Source organism: Agelaius phoeniceus, chromosome 3 (genome assembly GCF_051311805.1).
Source record: "Agelaius phoeniceus isolate bAgePho1 chromosome 3, bAgePho1.hap1, whole genome shotgun sequence".
Classification (NCBI taxonomy): Eukaryota; Metazoa; Chordata; class Aves; order Passeriformes; family Icteridae; genus Agelaius; species Agelaius phoeniceus.
The window spans coordinates 90,737,484-90,758,587 of NC_135267.1; the positions used below are offsets into that span (position 1 = coordinate 90,737,484).

Here is a 21,104-nt window from a genome sequence, read left to right on the forward strand (position 1 = left end):
TGTTTGTTTTCACCTTGAAAACCAGTGTTCTCTTAAGAGTGTGAATGACTCCTGATATTGGTATTCCCCACCCCTCTCTTCTGGTTGATTTCCAGATCAGCCATAATCAACAGTATTTCATGTTTTAAAGGGCTTTCTGATTTAATTTAGTCAGCTATTGCTGACAGTTTTTAACAATGTAGCAATGGTGCTCTAATTTTTTCCCCACTATTTTATTTTTTAACCACTACTAGTAAATAGAGGGGTCCAACTGCTAGTAAATCTCATTTCTAGGATTTTATTTTCAGTCTTATGTCTTGTTTTGATACCATTTGAGGAATCTGTAGAGAGGAAAGAAACCAGATATGTGTAAAGACAGAATCAAGAACTCACTCCATTTTAATCTTATACACACTATGCAACTGATAAGTACAGCATCTTGAAGCAGTATCAAAGTTACCCAAGTTGGTTTTGCCTTGTAATTGATAGTAAATCAGTGAAGACAGATTATTTATATCAATTCTTTCTTTTCACTGTCAAGTTCTAATCTTGTTTTGGAAGCAGTTTATGAATTACAAGGAAAAAAAATGTTTGTTTAATAATGTTTTGCTTTTATTTAATAAAATGTCAATTTAACTAGGGAAAAAATATGAAAGTTGTTTGTCAGAAGCAATGCTATTTTCATCTTTGGAAATTTTTCTCATGGGCCTTTCAAAACTGAAAACATAACAGACACAGAATTCCTAAATTTTGTATCTTATTTTCATGTTCTGTGAAGAAATTAGTTTTTGCAGAGAGACAGATTTCTCCAAGGACATAAGTATATTTGTATCTTAAAATTCTGTAATTATATAGCTAGTTTTATATGATAATTTCGAGAAGAGGCAGTTCATAACAAGGAATTTTAAATCCAATCCTCAAGGTAATACAGTGTTTCCACTTAAGTGTATTTTTCTAGTATCTTTATGTAAAATATTCTGAGATATAAATGTTGTTATCAGAAAAACATCTGGTGAACGAATATGTTAAAAATACCAAATAGTTTTAAATAGCTGGAAGGATACCAGATTAGTCTGTCTCTCCCATTTTTATGAGCATGTAGGGTTGATGTGGTTTGCCAGTGACTGTTCAACATTCACTCTCTGACAAGTCTGAGCTCTCAGGAGACACCTCTGGCTTTAATCTGGATTGTCCTGTGGATTCTCAGAACACTCAGTGCATCTCACACTAGAGAGGTGTACATGGACAAAAACCCATTCCTGCTGTAGGCTGAATGTGAATCAATAATACTCTCAGCACTAACCAAGTATCTGTCAAATTAACTAGACTGACTTCCTAGCATTTGAATATATGACAGAAACATCCATCTTGTAAACTCTGTGTGACATTATACATTGCAGGAAGTAAATCCTGTATTAAACTGTATTATTCTGTGACACAGAGAATGCACACTTCTGAATTCAGGTCAAAGAACGTTTTAACTCCACTTCTGCCAGTTTTAGGTTTTTTTTATTTATTCAAATATATCAAACAATTATGCAAGTATTTCTTAAGCTTTGGTTTTGAACTACAAAAAGATGCCTAGACACTACATAATCTCCTATTTTGGGTGTGAAAACTTGTTTATATTTAAATATATGCATAGTGTAGAAGTATTCAAAAGTAAATCAAATAATGTGATATAAATGAGGATGAACTGACTAATGCCAGTCTTCATATACAAACCCATCTGAGAGCAATCTAGAATTCCTTTCTCCCCACTTTTTAAAACTCTTTGCCAGTGACAAGATAAATTAATTTGGACAGTGAATAAACAGCTCCTTTTATAAAAATAACAATAGGGATGCTTGATAAATACCAACTTCATAGTTTGATATTATATATTTTCAACGGCATCAGATGAAATTGCTAATGGAATGTAAAAATTATAAAAATAATTTTGTAAATGGAGTTAAACTGAAGACAGAGCAGTTCATCCATCAGAGTCAAAATCCATTTCTTTCCAGGATTTAGAGGCATTTCTTTTGTATTGTTCAAGTTCCTAAAAAGAAACATAAATACATATTAAATAAAATGAATAATAAATAAATAGATGAAGTAAAATGAATAATAAATAAATAAATAATAAATAAAAAGAAACATAAATACATATTTCTCATTACTAAAAGTCTCCAGAAACTTCATGTATTTATTTGGCAAATGTATGTATGTACAAACACTTTTCACTGCAGAGGAGGTGTAGTGTGCTTCTGTATTTAACAAAATTATCCTAGAAGTGCTATGAATTTTGCCACAATTGCTGTCATGTAGGGAGCTACATTTTGTGTACTTTAGATCAGCAGAGTACTAGTAAGGTAGACAAATGACCTCATCTCAGTCAACTGGGAGCACTGAATCCTCTAATAGGAGTTTCTAGCACAACTACAAACAACAGTTTCCTCTGCTGAATTTTATGTAGGGTGTGTACTGTCAGGAGTCATTTCTAAAGATTTTTTCAGCAAAAAATCTTCATGCTAGCATTATGCTACGATTGTTTTGTTGGTGCAAGTGTACGGGGCAGAGATCAGATTTACAAAGAAAACATAATTGTAATTTAAATGTGCTTTAAATGTGATCTGAATGCTTTAAACATAATTAGTGCTAGCAACTTATCACAGATATCTCAACATTGGCATAAAGTGGGCTTAAATTTTTTTTAAAACATTAATGCTTCTGTACTTCTGTGTTTCTGTAAATTCTTCATCTGTCAAATGGGGAAGATCACACCTAATCTCATAAAGGGATTGGGAAGAAAGACTGAACTGATGTTTGTGAGGCACTCAGATAAGATAACATTACCACACACTCTCAGAAAAAAAAAATTAATACTTTTGTGTTCATTGAAGTGTCTGAATGGCAGGTTGAAAAATAAGGTACATAAAGAATAAGGATGATGAAAAGAAATACTGAACAATTGAATTGAGACATCAGCAAAATAGTATATGATCATGTAATTAAAGACAATACTACAATGTCTACAAACAAGAAGGAAAAATTAAGATTGGAGGAAAAGCCTTAATTGTTGCATTTCCTCTGTTCTGAGTGACTGATATGGCTTCAGCTTTCCTTTTGATGCAGTTTCTTACTGGAAGTGCCCTCAATCTGGAACATGGTGAAAGCAACCAAGTACTGAAACACTAATTAAAAGTCTTAAGGACAAAAACTTTGGTAGAAAATTTAATAACAGTGCTCTAATAATGCTCTTTAATTTGCTTTAAAAATGAAATCTTTTTTTTACCCATTTGGACATGTGTTCATGTGAAAACAAGAAAGCTTGTTCTTGGTAGCTAAGTAAATATGCTAAATAACTTTTTCTCTTATGAAGACTAGCATATGTCCTGGAGAAAATGAAAGGTGGTACTGCTCTGTTATGCAGGTTAAGGTAGAGGCCTATTATATTTGTGTGACCAAGGGCTCATGGCACAGTATGAAATCTTTGGTTTTGTGGAATGAGACTGAAATGGTCTCCTGAAGTTCAGCAAAGTATGCTGAAAGAATATGGTTCTCAGTCTGTTGGCCAGCACAGTCCCCATGTCCCTGCAGATCTGACATGGAGGTGACATTTGGTTGTGAGTTGATTAGGCTGCTGCAATTTTAGGGGAAATGCAACTATTCTTCCTTGTGAGATGCAGAATCTTCTTGTGTTTATGACTTTTTAAAGTCCTAACAGTTCATTAAGATTTGCTTCCATGACTTTTCAGCTGACTTCAAATGGCACCAGGCATCTACTTTTTTTGACCTCACTTGATGGCTTGAGGCTTCAGCTAGAACTGGCACCAATCCCTGAAGTAATAGCTCTGTGTAACAAGGACCAGTCACTGTGAACTCTGGCACCGCATCATTTCTGAAGCACATGAGTAGGAGGCTCTCCAGGTCATTGAGCTCAAGGTTGAGCTTTATCTGTTGCATCAATGAATGAAGCTGCAGTCAAGTGTCCAGATCAAAAGGTCCAAGCACCTATTTTGAGCTTTAGCAGTGAAGGCATATCAGGAACAAAGAAAAACCTTCAAAAAGACACCATAGAGTACTTACATCTGTGGCAGAAAGCATTTCTAAAGGAAAGAGAACAGACATTCCCATGTGCCAGGCTCTCACTAAATGCCACAAACATTTAGAAGGAACTAAGGAATAAGACTTTCATGCTCCCCACAGGTGCCTACTGATGCAGGTGTATACATGTAGCTCTAATCAGAAATATTATTTTAAAATGTCTCACTCTTATTCAGGTTATGTGTGTACTAAAAAACAAATTAAGGTGACCTGAAAGCATCAAAAGCTAAAAAGCTAACAGGGAATGGACAGAGGATGACAAGTTTGCCATGTGGTTTATCTATGAAGAATTGACCAAAACCTAGACATTTAAGGCCTAATAACTATACAGATGATTTTTTCTTTTTTTTTTTGAATCTTGAAAGCCCTGCAAAACCCACAAAATTCCAGTAATTCCTGGAGAAAATCTGCTAGTTAAGAATTACATTAGAGATACAAATTTCAAAAGGTTCCCTGGTGTTGTATTCTCTCTCAGAGCTTAACTACAGGGAATGAAAAGCAGCAAACAATTCCAACAGCACTATTTAATATCAACCTGTGCTATGTATGTCTGTGGGGCAAGAACTAGGAAAAGAATTCTGAAAAGACATAGTTGAGAAAGAGAGATGTGCTCCATCTTGAAGGAAGGCACAGTGAGGAAAAGACAGCCTCAGAGAGCTTTCCAGAGCAAAAATGTTAAGAAAGAAAGTGGTACATCTCATAGTTAACTCTGAAAATATTAAGGAGGCAAAATAATCCTGTCTAAAAGAAAACAGTTATGTCAGAATGCTGATGAGCTGAACTCTAAACTTCTACAGCCAAGCAGCATCTCAGATAAATGCTGGCTAACAGTACCTTGGAGTCAGCCAGGGACTTCCTTGATTTTTTTTTTAAAACTGTTTTCTTATTTTATACTCAGGAATTAGAATTCAGTCTTTTACTCTGCTAGAATGCAGGCAAATACTTCAATCAGAATTCCAAAGTTGGAAATGATTTATTTAAACTTTGTATTATTGCCACAGTTATCTGTAAATCTATTATGGTATTATCGAGCAGTCCTGATGAGGACTGAGTCAGTCAGCTATTGCTGGCTCTTCTATCAGATGCAGTGACAGGGGCTGTGTTTTGCTTCCCTTGCTGGTTTTGTGCTTCTTTTTCTTTTGAAGCTTATCTTTGAGATAAGTAAGCAAATAGGCTATCATCTGTAGTCCAAAGTAACATTAATTAACCGAAAGTAACCCAGAAAAGTGGTAACATGAAAACATTCACTGTCATCATATGATACTTCTAATTTTGCATTAGGTCCCATGATTTCATTAGCAACACCTTGCATATTGACCATCTTAAAATACTGGCCCTCCTATGCAATAGGTACCATGAGACTCTATAAAGAATGTCAGACACATGAGGAATTTAAAAAGTTACTTAAAAATATTAATTTTGTGCTGCTTTCCATTGAACTGGAAAACTGAAGGACACTTCAAGAAACACTGCAACTAGAAAGTTCTTTTCTTTTAGATACATATTTCTAGCTTGGTGCAATTCAAATTCTTAGTATAAAACATTTTAATAATGTGCAAATAATCTTGTAAAAATTAAACTTCATGATAAAAACTTAGGAAATGACTGCAGATAACAGAAGTAATTTTCTCTTTAATGCTCAAATTACTTGTAGTAGTCCAACAAAAAGAAGCTATAATGGTTTGCAATGCCCTTGAACAGATTAAGATTCTAAAAGCCTGTCTCTTTTGTTTAAAAACAGAAAATGATTAATTTCCTGTATGATTTAATCAATACATACCAGTATCTTCTTTTGCAACACATTATTATGTAAAAATAACAAACCTAGTACACTATATAGTTCTTTTGAGATATGTAGCTATACTGAGTATGTTTATATTATAAATTCCAAAAGCAGTGTGCTTTACAAATTTTAATGATTTCTAGGACTACTCTTGATGTGACAAATTCAGAACTGATACCTACATCAACAGGATATTGCACGTAATGTGCAGGTTCAAAGGCTGCAGGGGATTTTTGAAATTGCTTTATTCTTTGGATAAATCTTGATTTTAGGAGACCCATACCTATGAACATACCCATACTGATGAAAACTGTTCTATACAGTACTGCTACTCAGCTGATGTTATATACTGTTAGCTGTAAGGCAGTTATTTAACCTTCACCTGGTTTGCCACAGAATTTTTCTATAAAATTAATTCCCCACTAATCTAGAGAAAGGCAGAAACTCTTCAAAAATTTTAAGAAAAAATAGAAGACCCTTTCCCCATTAAAGGTCTTTCCTGGAATTCAGGGGTTAAGCCACATGTCATTACTCTGTGGAATAATTCCATTCACTCTAGTTAAGATAAAATGTCCATAGCCTGCAAAGTCAAGTTAGAAATGTTATCATCTTTCCAGTTTAAATAAGTTTTGAAGGAGAAAGACAGAAGAGTCCTCACCACATACTTTGATATTGCTTCCCATACTTTGTTAGTCAACACTCAAATGAGAGTACAGAGTGAAGAAATGAGGAAATGGCTGTCAAGAAAGCTTCAAGGTTTATTTTAGTGAGTTAACTTTAGAGTACAGTTTGAGGGAAAATTTGAATTCTTAATTTCTAAAGAAACTCAGAGCCAAAACATTGAGATCTAACAATGGTCTACAGGCTTAGTATCTTAACAATGGGAAAAAAACCTCACAACCAACTCGTAAACTGAAATCTAAAGCTGAAGTTATTTAAGGGCAAAAAGGGGAGGTACGAGTAATACTATTAGTTCAGCAGTGCTGGTGGTTCTGGAATACCTGACTGTGAACAGCATTTAGAGAATTACCACACACCTGGTTTTTCTGAGCTCTCATGACATCAACTTCATACTCAGCATATTGACTATCCTGTGCAGGGTCCTTGGTATCTTGTAAATCAGAGAAACTCTAAAAAGAGAAAAGACAAAACCCCAAATGATACAATTTATCTTCTTTTAATAAGAAAAAGCCACACATAGAAATTAAAGTATTTGCTTTTAATACAAATTAAAAGCTTGCATTTATGGAACAATTTTGTGCTACAGGACATAGATTAGTTTAAAAAAAACCTGTCAGTAAAATGAAGAAAAAATAAGAGTGCAGCTAGATTCTAACAGGCAGAAAATATTCTTATGTGGTGGTTGGTTATTATTCTTGAGCATCAAAATGAAAATATCCTTTCTGGTCCATGATGTTAGGGCACAGTTGAGGTTGCCCTTGTTAAACTATTTAATACTCATGACTAGAATTCAGTCCTGGTTATCAGAAGCATTACTTCAATAGCTGAGAAACTGATTGCTATCTTTGCCAAATATCTGCATTTTCATTTCCTAGCCTTGAGTGAACTGTAACTTGAATTCCAAAGAAGCAAATGCACTAATAGTAAGAAAAACTATCAGATGAGGAGGGGGTTTTTAAATGTTGTCCTGCATATATCTCCTTAATCATATCAAATGGAAAGTAGCAAGAAGGCAATAATACCAGTGATGGAATAAAATAAAGCAGAATTCTACTTCCTAGGTGAGGCAATGGAAAAAGAGGGTCACAATGTATAAAAATAGCTTCAAAGTTTAAAGGCTGCTGTGGAACCAAAACAGGAGACTGTGAATTTATTTGGCCAATGTTTAAATCTTTAATTAGACTGATACACTGATGAACAGACATGGAGCTTGCCAAATGAGAAGTGTATTCATTTCTCCAGCTGTTTCAGGGGGAGTTCAGGGGGTACTTGGAGGGGTGGGTGCAGGAGGAAACATTTGTTTATTGTGTTTTTAAAGGCTATGAGGAAAAATAACATGAAAACTAACACTTCTCTATAGTTTCTAAGAAGTTTAGTCTTTATCATGTTGGGGCATTTTATACTAAGAAGAGCATCTTTCATAATTTCTACATGTAGGAAGGTGACTGAAGATGTAGAAGCACTACCACATATAAGCCTTTATCTTTTAAAAATGTATTAAAGAGAACTTCTAAGTGAGACTGAAATTCCAGTCAGTGGACTTGAAAGACAAAAAGGAGCAGGGATATTGCTGCTGTTCTGTGAGAAAATCAGCTGTTTGCATGGCATATCCATGCCTACCTTGGGAGGAAATGTTTTCTCAAATACTTTTTTCCATAGTTCCAAAGGCGTGTTGGCACGCATCTTTCCAAGATCACTGTCAGAGGCAGGTGGTGGTCCTGAGGATCACAGCACACATAAGACAAGTGTGTTGTCATAACAACATAAATCACAGAATAATTTTGCATAATGAACCATCTAATTTGGTATTTTACCTTCTACACTGACAAGCTGCAACAAGTTTGAAAAAACCATTGATCTCCTACCATGAAATGGGCTGAGAGGTTTTGTATATTTTTCAAACATTGTTTGAAAAAAACATTGATCTTCTACCATGAAATGGGCTGAGAGGTTTTGTATATTTTATTTTCTTTCAGATCTAAGCTTATTGGTACTTTACTATTTTACATAGTCCAGAGACTTTATTAAACTACCTAACAAACCTGCACAAGTAATTCTCAGTAATATACTGAATCATGATTTTAAAATTTGTAAGTTATTTCCTTCAGTAATCTGTTAAAACTGATACTGATGTGCTGTAATTTATCAATTTGCTTAAAATGTTTTTCTTGTTTTCAAAAGAATTAAGCAACAAACAATGAAAAGGAAATGTTCTAACCTATTTGGCTCATGGAATCCAGGCCTGCTGGTATAAAGAGAGGTTTGCTGGGATCCACTGATACAGACTTGCTAAACAGAAAAAAAGAAAATATATCAAGTGAGCATTTAGCAATCAACAAAAAAACCCACTATTCTAGCCAAGACTAGAGTCTTACTGGGGTTTGCATATAAATCATGTAAATAAAATAGTACTCAATTCCAGTGGTAACCACATTTTTCATTCATCAGTTTGAGGATCAAAACTAGGAGTTATCACTATTCTTAGCAGAGATAGGCAGCTGAGTCACAGAAGTCCAAGTCCATGAACAAAAATCTTTCAGAGATAATATTTAATTTTAAAAGTTTTTATTATTAAAATACTTTTATTAAGTAATTTTATGCTCTGAGCAAGACATTTAATAGTTGAACAATAATGTTACCTTTTATCGTAGCCAAATGCCAAGTGATTAATAAGAGCACGGGCTTTCAGCAGGAGAGCCTCAGATTTACTGGTAAACTAAATGAATCAGAAAACAAATTATACTTTAGGAACTTCCATCATAGGTATATTGCATTTTGCCATCTACAAAGAGGATGGAGCCTTTCTAATTAATACCTGACCCAAATAAATTTGGTATATGTTCACTGAATTGACTAGAATAAAAATAAAATTCCCTTTCAAAAACATGAATGTATTTGCTACTGAATATCAAGAAAGATTAAAAAGTAGAATAAATAAAGATTAAAGAATCATTTTTAAAATACTGATTCAAAACTTTTGAAATATGCACATTACGAGACAGAAGTCTCTTCGCCAAGACGAATGATTTAAGATTTTAAATTGCATAAAATATTATCCAGAATATCATAAACATTTAGAAATGTAATGAATAACTATATAATTGTCTTAAAACAGCTTAGAAGTGGCAGAATGGTACAGATTTACCAGAAAGCAATTTTCAAAATATAGTCTCAAACAACATGCTTCTTCTTGTCTAAGGGCTTTTGTATCCTAACAGATTTGTGTCTTTGAGAAAGAAGTCAGATCTGTGCTGTGAGAAATTAGATTTCTCCTTCTCATTTCAATGACAATCAGGATTAAGCAGACAAAGAGATTTATATTCTAATATTTAATTACAATAATGCTTAAATACTAAAAAAACTCCAACCAAGACAGTTGTACTCTCAGTTAACAAAAGACAAATTTATGTGTCAGAGTGAAAAAGCTTTACGTGCATGCAAAAGGACATACTGGGATTATAAGTATTCAAAGTAAACATAAGTTGTTTTGATAATCACTAAGCTACCATTAAATACTGTTTATTACATGAATGATGGTTGGTTGCTACAATTAGACCCATCTTCTGATGCACAGTGAGCCCAAGATGCAGTGTTTTTGGACTGTGAATTTCAGCATGCATGTTTCTGTCTTTACTCAGAGAATGATCTGAAAACTAAAATAAATCATTTTCGTCATGTTGGCATCTTTCTACCCACTTTTGTAAGGAAGCTCCTGTCCTTCTTCAACACCCTAAGTGTAGTAATCTGGTATACATAAACTACTGTGAAAACGAGTCAATGATTTTAAACCTACGAAAGCTCGGTCACTTGATGTAAGTTCATGCTTCTACCAAAAGGCTCAGTTCCCTAATTCAATCTAAGGCAATCACTTTTGCCCATTCTCCTTTCTTGTACCAAAAAAAAGAATTGCCCAAGATGCAGTAAATTCAATGCAAGAACTAAGTTGGCTAACAGGTAACTGTTTTCATTCTGTGTTTGTTGATACTGGGAATTGTGTAGTTTGTTTGCTCACAAGGCATGTCCATCCATCCCCTGCCAGTACAGTCACTTGTTCAACGGATAGCCTCACGAAGAAAGCTACTGTAAAACCAATTAAATCCCATTTTCTCTAGGAGTTTTATAGTATGATTTTTAAAAATATTGTTTTGTAACAGAAATATTGTTCATCTTCTCTCTTCTTAAATAGAAAGTGAAAATACATACCACTAATGAGGCTCCATAATAATGTGAAACAAATCGAAGTGTCTTGCTTATTATTTTCCTCATTTCAGAGTCAAACTCCTGAAAAAGTTGATAGTGGAACATAGATGTAAGAAAAAACCCCAAAATACTACAGTTAAAACTTTTCCTTTTTTTATATAAACTGCAGTGCACTTAAGCTACAATATATAAGGCCTTCAGCTGTCAGCATAATTATATCTTAAGACAGAATCAGTAACAGCCTACTCTAAAAAGAAATGTCACAATTTCTCTTTGTTTCTTTTTTACACATGAAGCCTAATTCAGGCAATATGTTAGCCCAGGAAAAGTTTTTAAATTGAGAATGTACATTTAATTTTCAATTTATTTGTTTGATATTATTTTAAATTTTTACCAGTAGCAATGTTGCCTACTAGAAGAATAAGATTTTTTTTTCTTTTTTGTGAAAATATTTAAGTAAATCTTTGGGTATATGCTGTCGAATTCCAATACCTGCAAGATTGGAAAGGTGCATCAAAATACCTTTTCACCCACGTCTATTTCATCTAAGATCATACAGATGGCGTTCCCTGGATGAAATGGGTGAAAATTTGGTCCCAGTGATGCCTGCAGAGTCAATCCATAGAATCCATAGAATTCCCCAACAGAACCAGGCTGGCTTTTTGTCTTTATTACAAGAGAGTCATGGCTCAGCATAAAGCTTTGGTATGACAGAAGGCAAGTCCCTTATTAATAAAGAATTCAGTAACTCAGAGAGTCAGCCAGGTATCAAGTGCACTGTGTAGCCATCCAGAGGAGCACAGGCTGCCAGCACAACTGCTAAAAATCAAACATATTGTCCTGGTTTCTCATAATCAAGTGCAGTGAATATGCATTTGTTAGGGATTTTTATGGCCTGGGAGAGAATCCAGCAGTACTATGACATTTCTTTCTTCCCCTCCATAAAAAATGCAATTTCTCACTTGTCTCTAGAAACTTAGGAAGTACTTTAAAATAAATTCTAGACTGAAGCTGCCACCAAAAAACATTTGATCAGCTGACTTGAGATACACCCCTCTTTCACTGCCATAAACTTACAGCTGCTGTCACAAAGGACACCTGGAGCTGGATTTCTCTCATTCTAAAAGGAAATCATCCATGTGGTGTTTTCTTGTAGAGACAAGTTGCTGCAGAACCCAAAAGGGAAGCATTTTCTGTGTACATCTCAAAAGTCATCAGTTTGGGGATGTTTTGTGAAGGAATGACAGTAGGCCTTCCTTAATGCTGTTGGATGGAAATTTTTTTTTTTTGTGGTAGAAGACTGGCTGTCCACACTTTAGTTCAAAAGATTACTATTATATTAGTAAAATTTTAGTATATAGAATATTTATTGAGAATAATTTAATTATTAAAAAGGTACTTAAGTATTACTTACATGAAAAATATCGTATTTGCTTCCAATTATCACCAAGGGTATTGGAAAAGGGTCAACTAATGCACTGTCCTGTTAAAAAGATATAGGACAGTTAAGCTCTGTAAACAAACTGTAAAAGATTGCAATTGTTAAAGCAGCTGAAAGAGGTTAAAATAAATTCACAGAAGACAACGTTTTCCAAACCTTAAGGTAGAGGAATCAACTTTATTGCAATATCCATATTATATTCTACCATTTTCTTCCTAAATGGTCAGGAAGTAATCCCTCTGAGCAGTTAGAACACTTACTGGGAAAAAAAAAGGGCCTTTACACTATATATAGCATTATTAGATGGGAAAGGAAGAGAGGAAAAACCTCATGTATTCATAGAACACCTGCCTGGCTGGATTAGTAGAACTGGATTTTTGACATGTTCACATTCTTTGGATAAAATCTAAAGGAATGCGGATAAAATCTAAAAGAATGCAGACAAAATCTCAAGAAAAATAAATGGAATTATTTGCTTGTGTCACACATTTGTCCTGCCCACATAATGTTTTCCAAACACTCAAACAATATTTAATGTGTATTTCAAATGTTTGATATCATCACAAAGAGGAAACATCATCCAACAATCTTGAAAATGTGAATCAGTATCAATGGAGGAAAACAGGTCTAAAAGTCAGACTTATGTGCTAAATAGCTAATGTGGCATAAAAATTTTAATAAGTGAATTACAAGAATTCTCAAGTGATCTGGAGGAGTTTGCTGTAGTCCATATGAAATGAGATAATCCCCTTGTGTGTTCAAGCAAATATTTATTCAAGCTGCTTTGGCTGCAGCAGTGCAAGAAAGATGAGTTGTAGCAGAGGTTGGTCCAACTGCTCCCTCCTAACCCCAGGTATTTCACAGACAGGTTAAATGACAGGATGTTTACAGAAGCTGCACATACTGAGAATTCTCTGCTTGGAGAGGAGAAATAATGGCTTCACTCATACACTGTCAAAGAAATAGCTTTAAGCAAAACTATCACAACTTAAAAAGAGTATATAGAATATAAAACAGAAAAAAAAGTTTTCATTTCAAAACTAAGAAGAAAAATTTGGGAAAACATCAGAAACTTTAAAACTAGCATATTGAACCCTATTCATGTTTTGACTGTGGAATTTATTTTTGACTGTGGAATAGTTTAGACGCATTCAGCCTTTTTAAACAGGGTCTGCAATTGATATGTTTTATCATCATAGCAAATAATTCTTTAGCCAGGCCGATGAAATATATCTTAAACCTTAAAAAAATATAAGTATTTAATTGATTCCTTTTTATAATAAAAATAGGTTTAGCCATTAAAAGGCACATAAAGATCTCCATAAACTATCTTATAATTTGACTATAAAAGATAGTATTTTCTTCTAATAAACTGACACAATTTTTCTTTGAACAATGATGAAAGTAAGAAGAGAACCAAACAGTAATATAATATTTTATTTGCATTATTGATGTCTTTGATAATGGAAGATAAACAGAAATTTTAGTTCAGAAGATATAATTGTGCTTAATACAGTGCAAGAATAACAAGTTTTCTTAACAAATAATAGCATTATTATTTTTCTTTATTGCAATAAGCTTGCAATTTTCTGATATGTAAAACCCTATATGAAACTAGATGTGTGGTCATAATTTATTGCCATTTATTTGTGCATGCAGGTGTTATCTTTTTGTAAATTACCTTCTCTAAAAGTAAAAACCAAAATAATCCCAATATCAAACTCCATATGCTAACACTATGGAGTGCTGCATATGTTGCTTTCTCATATATTTTGAGTTACTTTTAAATTTCTGAGCTCTACAAGCACTTGCTGTATTGAAGCATTTTATAGAAGTTACAGTAACTAGATTTACATGCCAGGTCTTTGAATTGTTGAATAGTTATTTATGCATTATATACACACAACATTTGCAGAGGTTTTACGCACAATGACTTTTCCTTTCTATTGCGCATAATCTAGTTTAGCTTTTCCAGAGATTTAGTTAGCAATTATGTTTAAAGGACTGATGTTAACATTTCTGAAACTTTATAATTTAATTAGTTGTCAGATTATCAAAAGGCATTGAGTTTGTGATAGACATTTAAATAAATGCAAAGTATATAGTCATGTTGATGGCTGTTATAACTATATTCTTTGCTTAAATTTGTACCTTCAGCTAGTCTCTTGCTAGATGACTTTTGTACATTCTAGTTTTCATCTTCATTTTTAAAAGATGAGGGGGGAAAAAAGCAAACTGCTACTCTAAAACTATTTCTTTTGATTGGTGTAACATGCCATAACAATCACATTAGATATCTAACAAAAAGATATAAGAAACCTTCTTTCCTTGTTTCTGCTCTTATTGAATTTTTATTAAATTGCTATAATTTTCCAGTGAACAGGTTCATCTACATCAAATGGATTTTCAGTCATGCATAAAAATCTAAAAGAGTTGTTTATGATTTTCTAAAGCATTATCTTTAACTGTATAAAGGCCTGTGACATCTGGAGAAAATATTAGAAGTAACTTACAGGGTGATCCCTCTGCAGATTGTTCCACATTCTCTGTTTAATTTCAGCAGCTACTTCAGGGTTTGTCTTTTCTAGTTTGGTTAAAATTTTGTTCACGTGGTTCCTGGTGACCTGCAGAAGGCTCTCCATAGTACTCCAGAGTTCATTAGGTTTGGAGAGATCCAACACCAGAACTACAGCAAATGACCTATTAAATAGGTATTATTTGGTCACATATTTAGCACATGAGGCAGTCAGCATTTTAATACAAAACCACACCTGTACTGCAAATATGAACATCTACCTGCTAAGACAGAATTAAATGTGACGGCAAAGCAAGATGGCTTTTAGGGATATTCTGCACTCTGAAGAAACCTTTCCCTTGTCCCTTGTACAGAACTATTATTTTGGCAACTTTCAATTGTTTTTGGGGACTGTCTTCAAACAATAAAATGTGCAAATATCCTCAGCCCTGTAGTTCCCTCCTGTACAACTGAGAATTTCTGCTGTTATGTACCCCTCCCATCTCATAAGTTCATAAGTCTCCAACTCCAGACCAAGCAATGTTAGCCAATGGCTAGGATCTTTCCTAACTATTACCTGTACTCCCTGTATGCCTGGGAAAGTTCCATACTTTCATTATTCTTTTCTAATATGAAATGAAGAAAACCTGGTTAAGGACAATATTCCATGTCATGGACTGTGACAGTTTGTTGGAACCTTGAATAGATGCCTGAGAAAAGTCTTCTGAAAGATAAAAGAGTACTCATGACATCCTTAGCTACTACCAGACTTTTAAAGGTGGATTGCTGATGGGAAATCTTTTACACCTGAAGTCCTCTCTTTCTAAAACCCTGCCTCCCAAAACACCAGCTGCATTTAAGTGCAACTGTAAAGGTCATGGCAAATGCAGTAATCTGAATGGATGCCATCATTCTATCTCATTCTAACCTGACTTGAAAAAGGGGATTCTAGACCAGAGTGGTATTACAAAAGCTACAAAGCAAACTGAGTGTTCAATTTCACTTTAAAATGCTGTGGGAAAGAAAAATCTGGTGAAAAATCTCTTGATATAGATATACTTTGTCTCTTGAAGCTAGATATACTTTATGGAACTTTTAAATAAGCAAATTGCTTGTGTACAATGATGAGAAAATCAGCAAAATGCACTTATGTTTGTTGAAATAGTAGAATTTTTTCTGGCATGTTAAAATATTGCCTTGTGAACAGAAGTGAATTGTTCTTACAGAACATTACTATCCCAGCAAAGAATCTTAAAATTCTCCACATCAGAAAATCCCTTATGAGTAAAAAAGGAAGAAAAGACTGATGGAGGTAGGGTTCAATTAATTTAATTTAGTCAGGGGCTGGAAAGTTATACTTAATTTTTTCTCTCCCAAGCTCTTCTAGAGACAAAGAGCTTAACATGGCATAAGTGTTTTATTTTTATTCTTTCTGTCTTAGTCTCTCAGCAAATAATGGCATTATCTCAGTAGTCAAAACAGAAGCAAATATAGCTGATAAAAATGATATCCCTCCTTTTTCTTCCCCACAGAAGTTAAAGCTGTGGGGAAGAATGAAATAAAGCAATACATCATAATACAATACAATAATACAATACAATAAAACAATGAAATAAAGCAATACATCATAATACAAAACTTATCTTTTGATCCTTTTCTCCCCTTTCAACTCCCATTTTCTCTAATAAAAAACCATAAAAAGCACCCCCTATCACCTTGTCATTTCCTCATGCAAATTTTCATGCATTTCTTCTTATGCTATCCATTATTTTAATGGAATTTTTTAAAGTACATTCTCTTAATTTGATCAAAAATTCTGTTTCCTTTTGTTTTCAAATAATTTCAGTAGCTCTGGTTCCTCCTGGAAACATCATCTCTCTGTTGGGAAATGACTTTTTCATTAAGAGATCATATCCCAAAAATCCAGAGACTTTTTTTGTAACAGTTTTTGGCCTTGTTTTTCACCCTAAAATATCAGTCACACAAAGAGTATCTATGTGTGCACATGAAGAAGGAAGCAAGATTTTATTTTTCATATGTCCCCAAACTGTTGTTTTGCTCTTCACTGAGCATAAAGATATTATGTCTTATCTTTTTTCTGTATTTCTTGTTCTATCTACTTAAGGCCAACCTACTTCCTCCATGTTTTGTTCAGATTACTTAGAACTTATTTAGGAGATGAAAAGGAAGACCAAAGCAAAGCATTGTGGTATTACAGTGATTCTTAGCAAAACCCTGTACATGTTCTATCTTACACTTTGAAAGAGGTTTTCACAAAACAAAAAAGGTCTAGAGATTACTAATGTTTGAAGGAAAGCTCAAATAACTCTGGAATTGTAATATTTACACTTACCTTATGTTGTGGACAGTGATTGGTATTCGAATGAGTTCCACTAATGAGGTTCCACCACCTAGTTCCCAAAAATGAGCTACATCTTTAGGCTGCAAAAGAGTTTCTTTATGTTATTTTTAGGTGTGTGTATATACATATAAAGATATGGTAAATTATACTTTATACTCACTGAATTGTGTCTCCTTGCTCTTCTTCCAAAAGTATATTCCAAGGCTAATGTTGGCTTTGGAGACTCTTCCCTAAAGGAAAAGTAACTGAGTTTTGTCAAGATCTTCTAAAGAAAGGAAGTTAATTCTGTGGTTACTAAATTGTATTTATCAGTCAGTTCAGAATTTGGCTTAGAGACAGCAGTACAGAGAAGACACTTTTAGACAGGAGGTGTCAGGTACTGGAGACAGGAGAAGCAGCAGCACCAGCCCAAAGAAATGAATCATTTCAGCTGACACTGGAGAAGGACTGAAAGGATCACCTGAGAGGTTATAATGAAGGGAAATAAGTTCATTCCTAAATGATCAACCAGTCACAGAACACATCTGCATACATGCATTATGAATTATCACACAATATGACTGGTTTTTAATCTAGAGCTGAAAACTGCTTTAAAATATTTAACACATACCTCTCAAGGCATCTCAGTATGATAGTGGTCTTTCCCTGGAAGTTAAAAACAAAGAGGAACTCTACTGTACTGTCTTTAAAGCATAAAATTGTATCACTAGGTCAAATTCATTTAACATTCTAACAATAAAGTACCAGAAAACTGCAAATACATGTAACTGTTTGCAGCCTTATAGGAGAAACTCAAGTCCAAATTTCAGTCAGAATCAAGTTACTCTACTATTATTATAAGTATAAACTAATAGACATGACAAATATAGTAATAGGAACACCATACTTAAAACAGACATTCGTGATCAATTAGACCTCTGCAGAATGAGACCATGAGATATTATGCCTTTAAAATTAGTGAACCTTAACATCTGAAAATATGAGATGTTTTCCCTGACACAAATTACGTTTAAAAAGTGTAGAATTGTACAGTATTTAGATTACCCCGTTTTTGTTTCCCATAAATAATATTGATCTTTCCCAAACTTCCCCTGGCTTGACATCATCATCATCATCAGGATTTTCTCTCTTCTCCACTTCAGCTATAGCAAGATCCCATAAAGTATCACTAATTGGAAGAAAACAAAGCAAGAAGAGAATAATTAAACACCCACCTTAGGCACTAATTCCTGAAAACATCTAAATTAAGGTTATTGTGGTGTAAATTATTATTATTATTCCACATCACCTGCTCTCTGCTTGTTGAAATACTGCTAACCAAACCAGCCGAAGTGACATTCCTCAATAACCCCAGCAGCCACTTGTGGCACGTACTTAGCACGTACCAGCTGTACAGCGGGAGGCTTTGCTTGGAGTACATTTAATCACAGAATCACACAATCAGTTAGGTTGGGAAAGACCCCTGAGATCATCCAGTCCAACCTGTGACCGAACACCACCAGACCGAGTGCCACGTCCAGGCTTTCCTTAAAGCACCTCCAGGGACGGTCACCGCAGCCTTCCCCGGGCAGCCCACTGAGGCGCCGAGACACCTTTAGGAGGCTGTGAGGCGTGCCAGGCTTTCCAGCCTCTGGGGCCGGGCACGGCTCGGAGGGCTCGGGAGAGCTCCGGACGTGCGCTCGGTGTGCCGGGGAGCTGCTGCCCCCCGTGCTCAGGGTCACCTGCGGTCCCCTGCAGACCCCGGTTTTGTGGGGTCCCTCACAGAAGCAACCGGGCAAGGGCCAAGCGTGCCCCGCCTGCCCTCGGCCGCGCTCGCTTTAGTGCCCGTTTTAGCACTCCTTCCCTCCCTCCCGCTTCCAGGCTGTCCTCCCCGGCCGCCGGCCCCTTCCCCCAGGGCAGCGGGAGCGATCCATGGTCTCCATTGGTACCACCACGGCTCCCGGTACCTGGCCTTGGGCATCGCTGCATGGGCCGCAGGCCCGGCTGCCCGTGGCCATGGGAACGGCGCGGGGCACGTCGGGAGCTGTAGTTCCGCGGGCTCGGCCCCGCCCGCCCCGCGGCCGCCCTCACAGGGAGGGGCCGTGTGGCGGCTCCGCGCGGGTCTCGCTTGGTGTCCTTGTCGTGGGACCCGCGGCTGCCGCTGTGTTCAGGGTTCCCATGCCTCGGTCTCCTTGTCGTGGGACCCGCGGCTGCGGCTGTGTTCAGGGTTCCCATGCCTCCGTCTCCTTGTCGTGGGACCCTCAGCTGCCGCTGTGTTCAGGGTTCCGACGGCTCCGTACCGGTGCCAGTGTGAGGGCGCTCGGGGGATCTCGGCTGTAGCCGCTCTTGTGAGGGGACAAAATACTGCAGCTGTGCAGGAAGTCAGGGATAAGTAAACAACACCGCCGGGAGTCTCATTTGACCTCGGCTCCTGATAAACTCATGGTCCAAAGTGAGCTTGGTTGCCAGCGCGGGGAGTGAAACGAGGCTTCAGTAGTTCCCGCTCCCTGTGAACTTCTGTGTAACACACTGTAAGTGTAGTAATTTTACAAAAATTATTGTGTCATTATTTTATTGTCCAGCGGAGGGCAACGAGGGCGGGTGAGGGACTGGAGCATCTCTCTCAGGAGGAAAGGCTGAGGGAGCTGGGCCTGTTCAGCCTCGAGGAGACGCGACTGAGAGGGAACCTCACCAATTTTATTTAAAATTTAAACAAAATTTAAATATAAAATAACAAAACCCATTAAACTTAGGGATTGTATTAATACCTTAAAGCTTTATCCTTTGCCTGGTGGGCTACAGGAGTAAGTGGGTCTTGCTTGTTCTAGAAATCAGTTGTTTTGTTGCTAACACTGCTGCTCAAAAACTGACAAGGCAAAGTGAAGTTCAAGTAATATATTAATTTACATTGCATTCCAAATAGTCTTTTCAAAACAATGTGATTGTTTACACAGACATTTGCCAGTGATTTTTCAGTCACTGTCAAGCTCAGATTCATTGATCATCTGCATGGATTGTTGATTCTGACCACTAACTCAAAGCAAGCATGAAAGATAATCTAAAGTTCATGGCAGAAGGGGAAGTCTCCTTGCATGTGCTAACATATTAATCCCATCCTGTCAATATTTTTACAACCTAGGTTCTGCAAGCTTTGAACATAGGAAGTTTTCCAGCAACCGTCTCAGAAGCTGCTGCTCACTGACAGCTCCCACAGAATCATCACTGCTGAGGTGAGAAGGGTCAGGTTCCTACCCTGCTTTAGTCATGGATTAGGTAGCACAGTATGGATTTCTTTGGTGCAGGACTTCAGGTTAAGACTGAGCTCTGGATTGCCCATGGGGCTTGGGCTGGTGGGGAAGGCAGAACAGATTGTCTGCTTGGACTGTGAAATTTTCAGCCTTGCTGTATGGCATTGTGTAGTATTCTTTAAGTAGCTCTGGAGCTTGATTACCATGGAGCAAGGCCCTGAGATATGCAGAGCTGTGTTTGGGAGTGTGCTTGCACATGGTGGAAGGGACTCCACCTGCTGACCCTGTTACCTTGCAGGGAAGTGTCTGCTGAGGTTACTGTCCCTACAGAAACCTCACTCTTGCTGATCAAACTGGAAGCAGCTCCATTGTTTAACACAGGGTTGTCACAGTAACTGTGAGTGCATTTATTTCATAAAATAACTCAGCATTTCTGGTCATGTGACTGGGTGGCATTAATGGTGACCTATAATGAGCAGTTAGTGAGTCTGGAAAGTCATGCCAAAAAGGGGGAACTAATGCATGAATTGCTTCTGATTATGATGATGTAGGGACGTACTGCAGCAGCAAGAGCTCAACAGAAAAAAGCAAAGCAGTGTCTATTGAGTTTCCTACCCAAAGGCAGGCAGGAAGGTCATACTCTGCTCATAGACTGTACAGGGCTTTATAAAACAGCTGTTTGTAATGTTGTTAATGAAATCTCCAAGTGTACACATCAGCTATTTGCATTGTTTATCATGTTGTTCAAAATTCAACAAAGATTTTTAAAACTACATTATCAAGCTCACTAGCAAAATGCTCCACTTTTTTTCCCTTCTAATAACAGA

At 36.2% G+C, this 21,104-nt stretch overlaps 1 protein-coding gene across 2 annotated transcripts; it reads right to left on the reverse strand.

The window, feature by feature from the left end:
• Window positions 1-1,466: 1,466 nt before the first annotated feature.
• Window positions 1,467-19,129, reverse strand: DYNC2LI1 (dynein cytoplasmic 2 light intermediate chain 1). 2 transcript variants are annotated; one of them, XM_054629347.2, is made up of 13 exons: window positions 18,997-19,129; window positions 18,095-18,218; window positions 17,661-17,695; window positions 17,211-17,280; window positions 17,042-17,130; window positions 14,687-14,873; window positions 12,147-12,215; window positions 10,736-10,813; window positions 9,172-9,248; window positions 8,751-8,821; window positions 8,153-8,250; window positions 6,889-6,981; window positions 1,467-2,020 (listed from the first exon to the last, which is right to left on the reverse strand). In XM_054629347.2, the coding sequence occupies exons 1-13, from the start codon at window positions 19,008-19,010 to the stop codon at window positions 1,952-1,954; spliced, it is 1,074 nt and encodes a 357-aa protein (XP_054485322.1). In that variant the 5' UTR covers window positions 19,011-19,129; the 3' UTR covers window positions 1,467-1,951. The 2 variants fall into 2 exon arrangements, with proteins under 2 accessions (XP_054485322.1, XP_077031958.1); XM_077175843.1 differs by lacking the exon at window positions 18,997-19,129 and adding an exon at window positions 18,339-18,945.
• Between the last annotated feature and the right edge of the window lie 1,975 nt (window positions 19,130-21,104).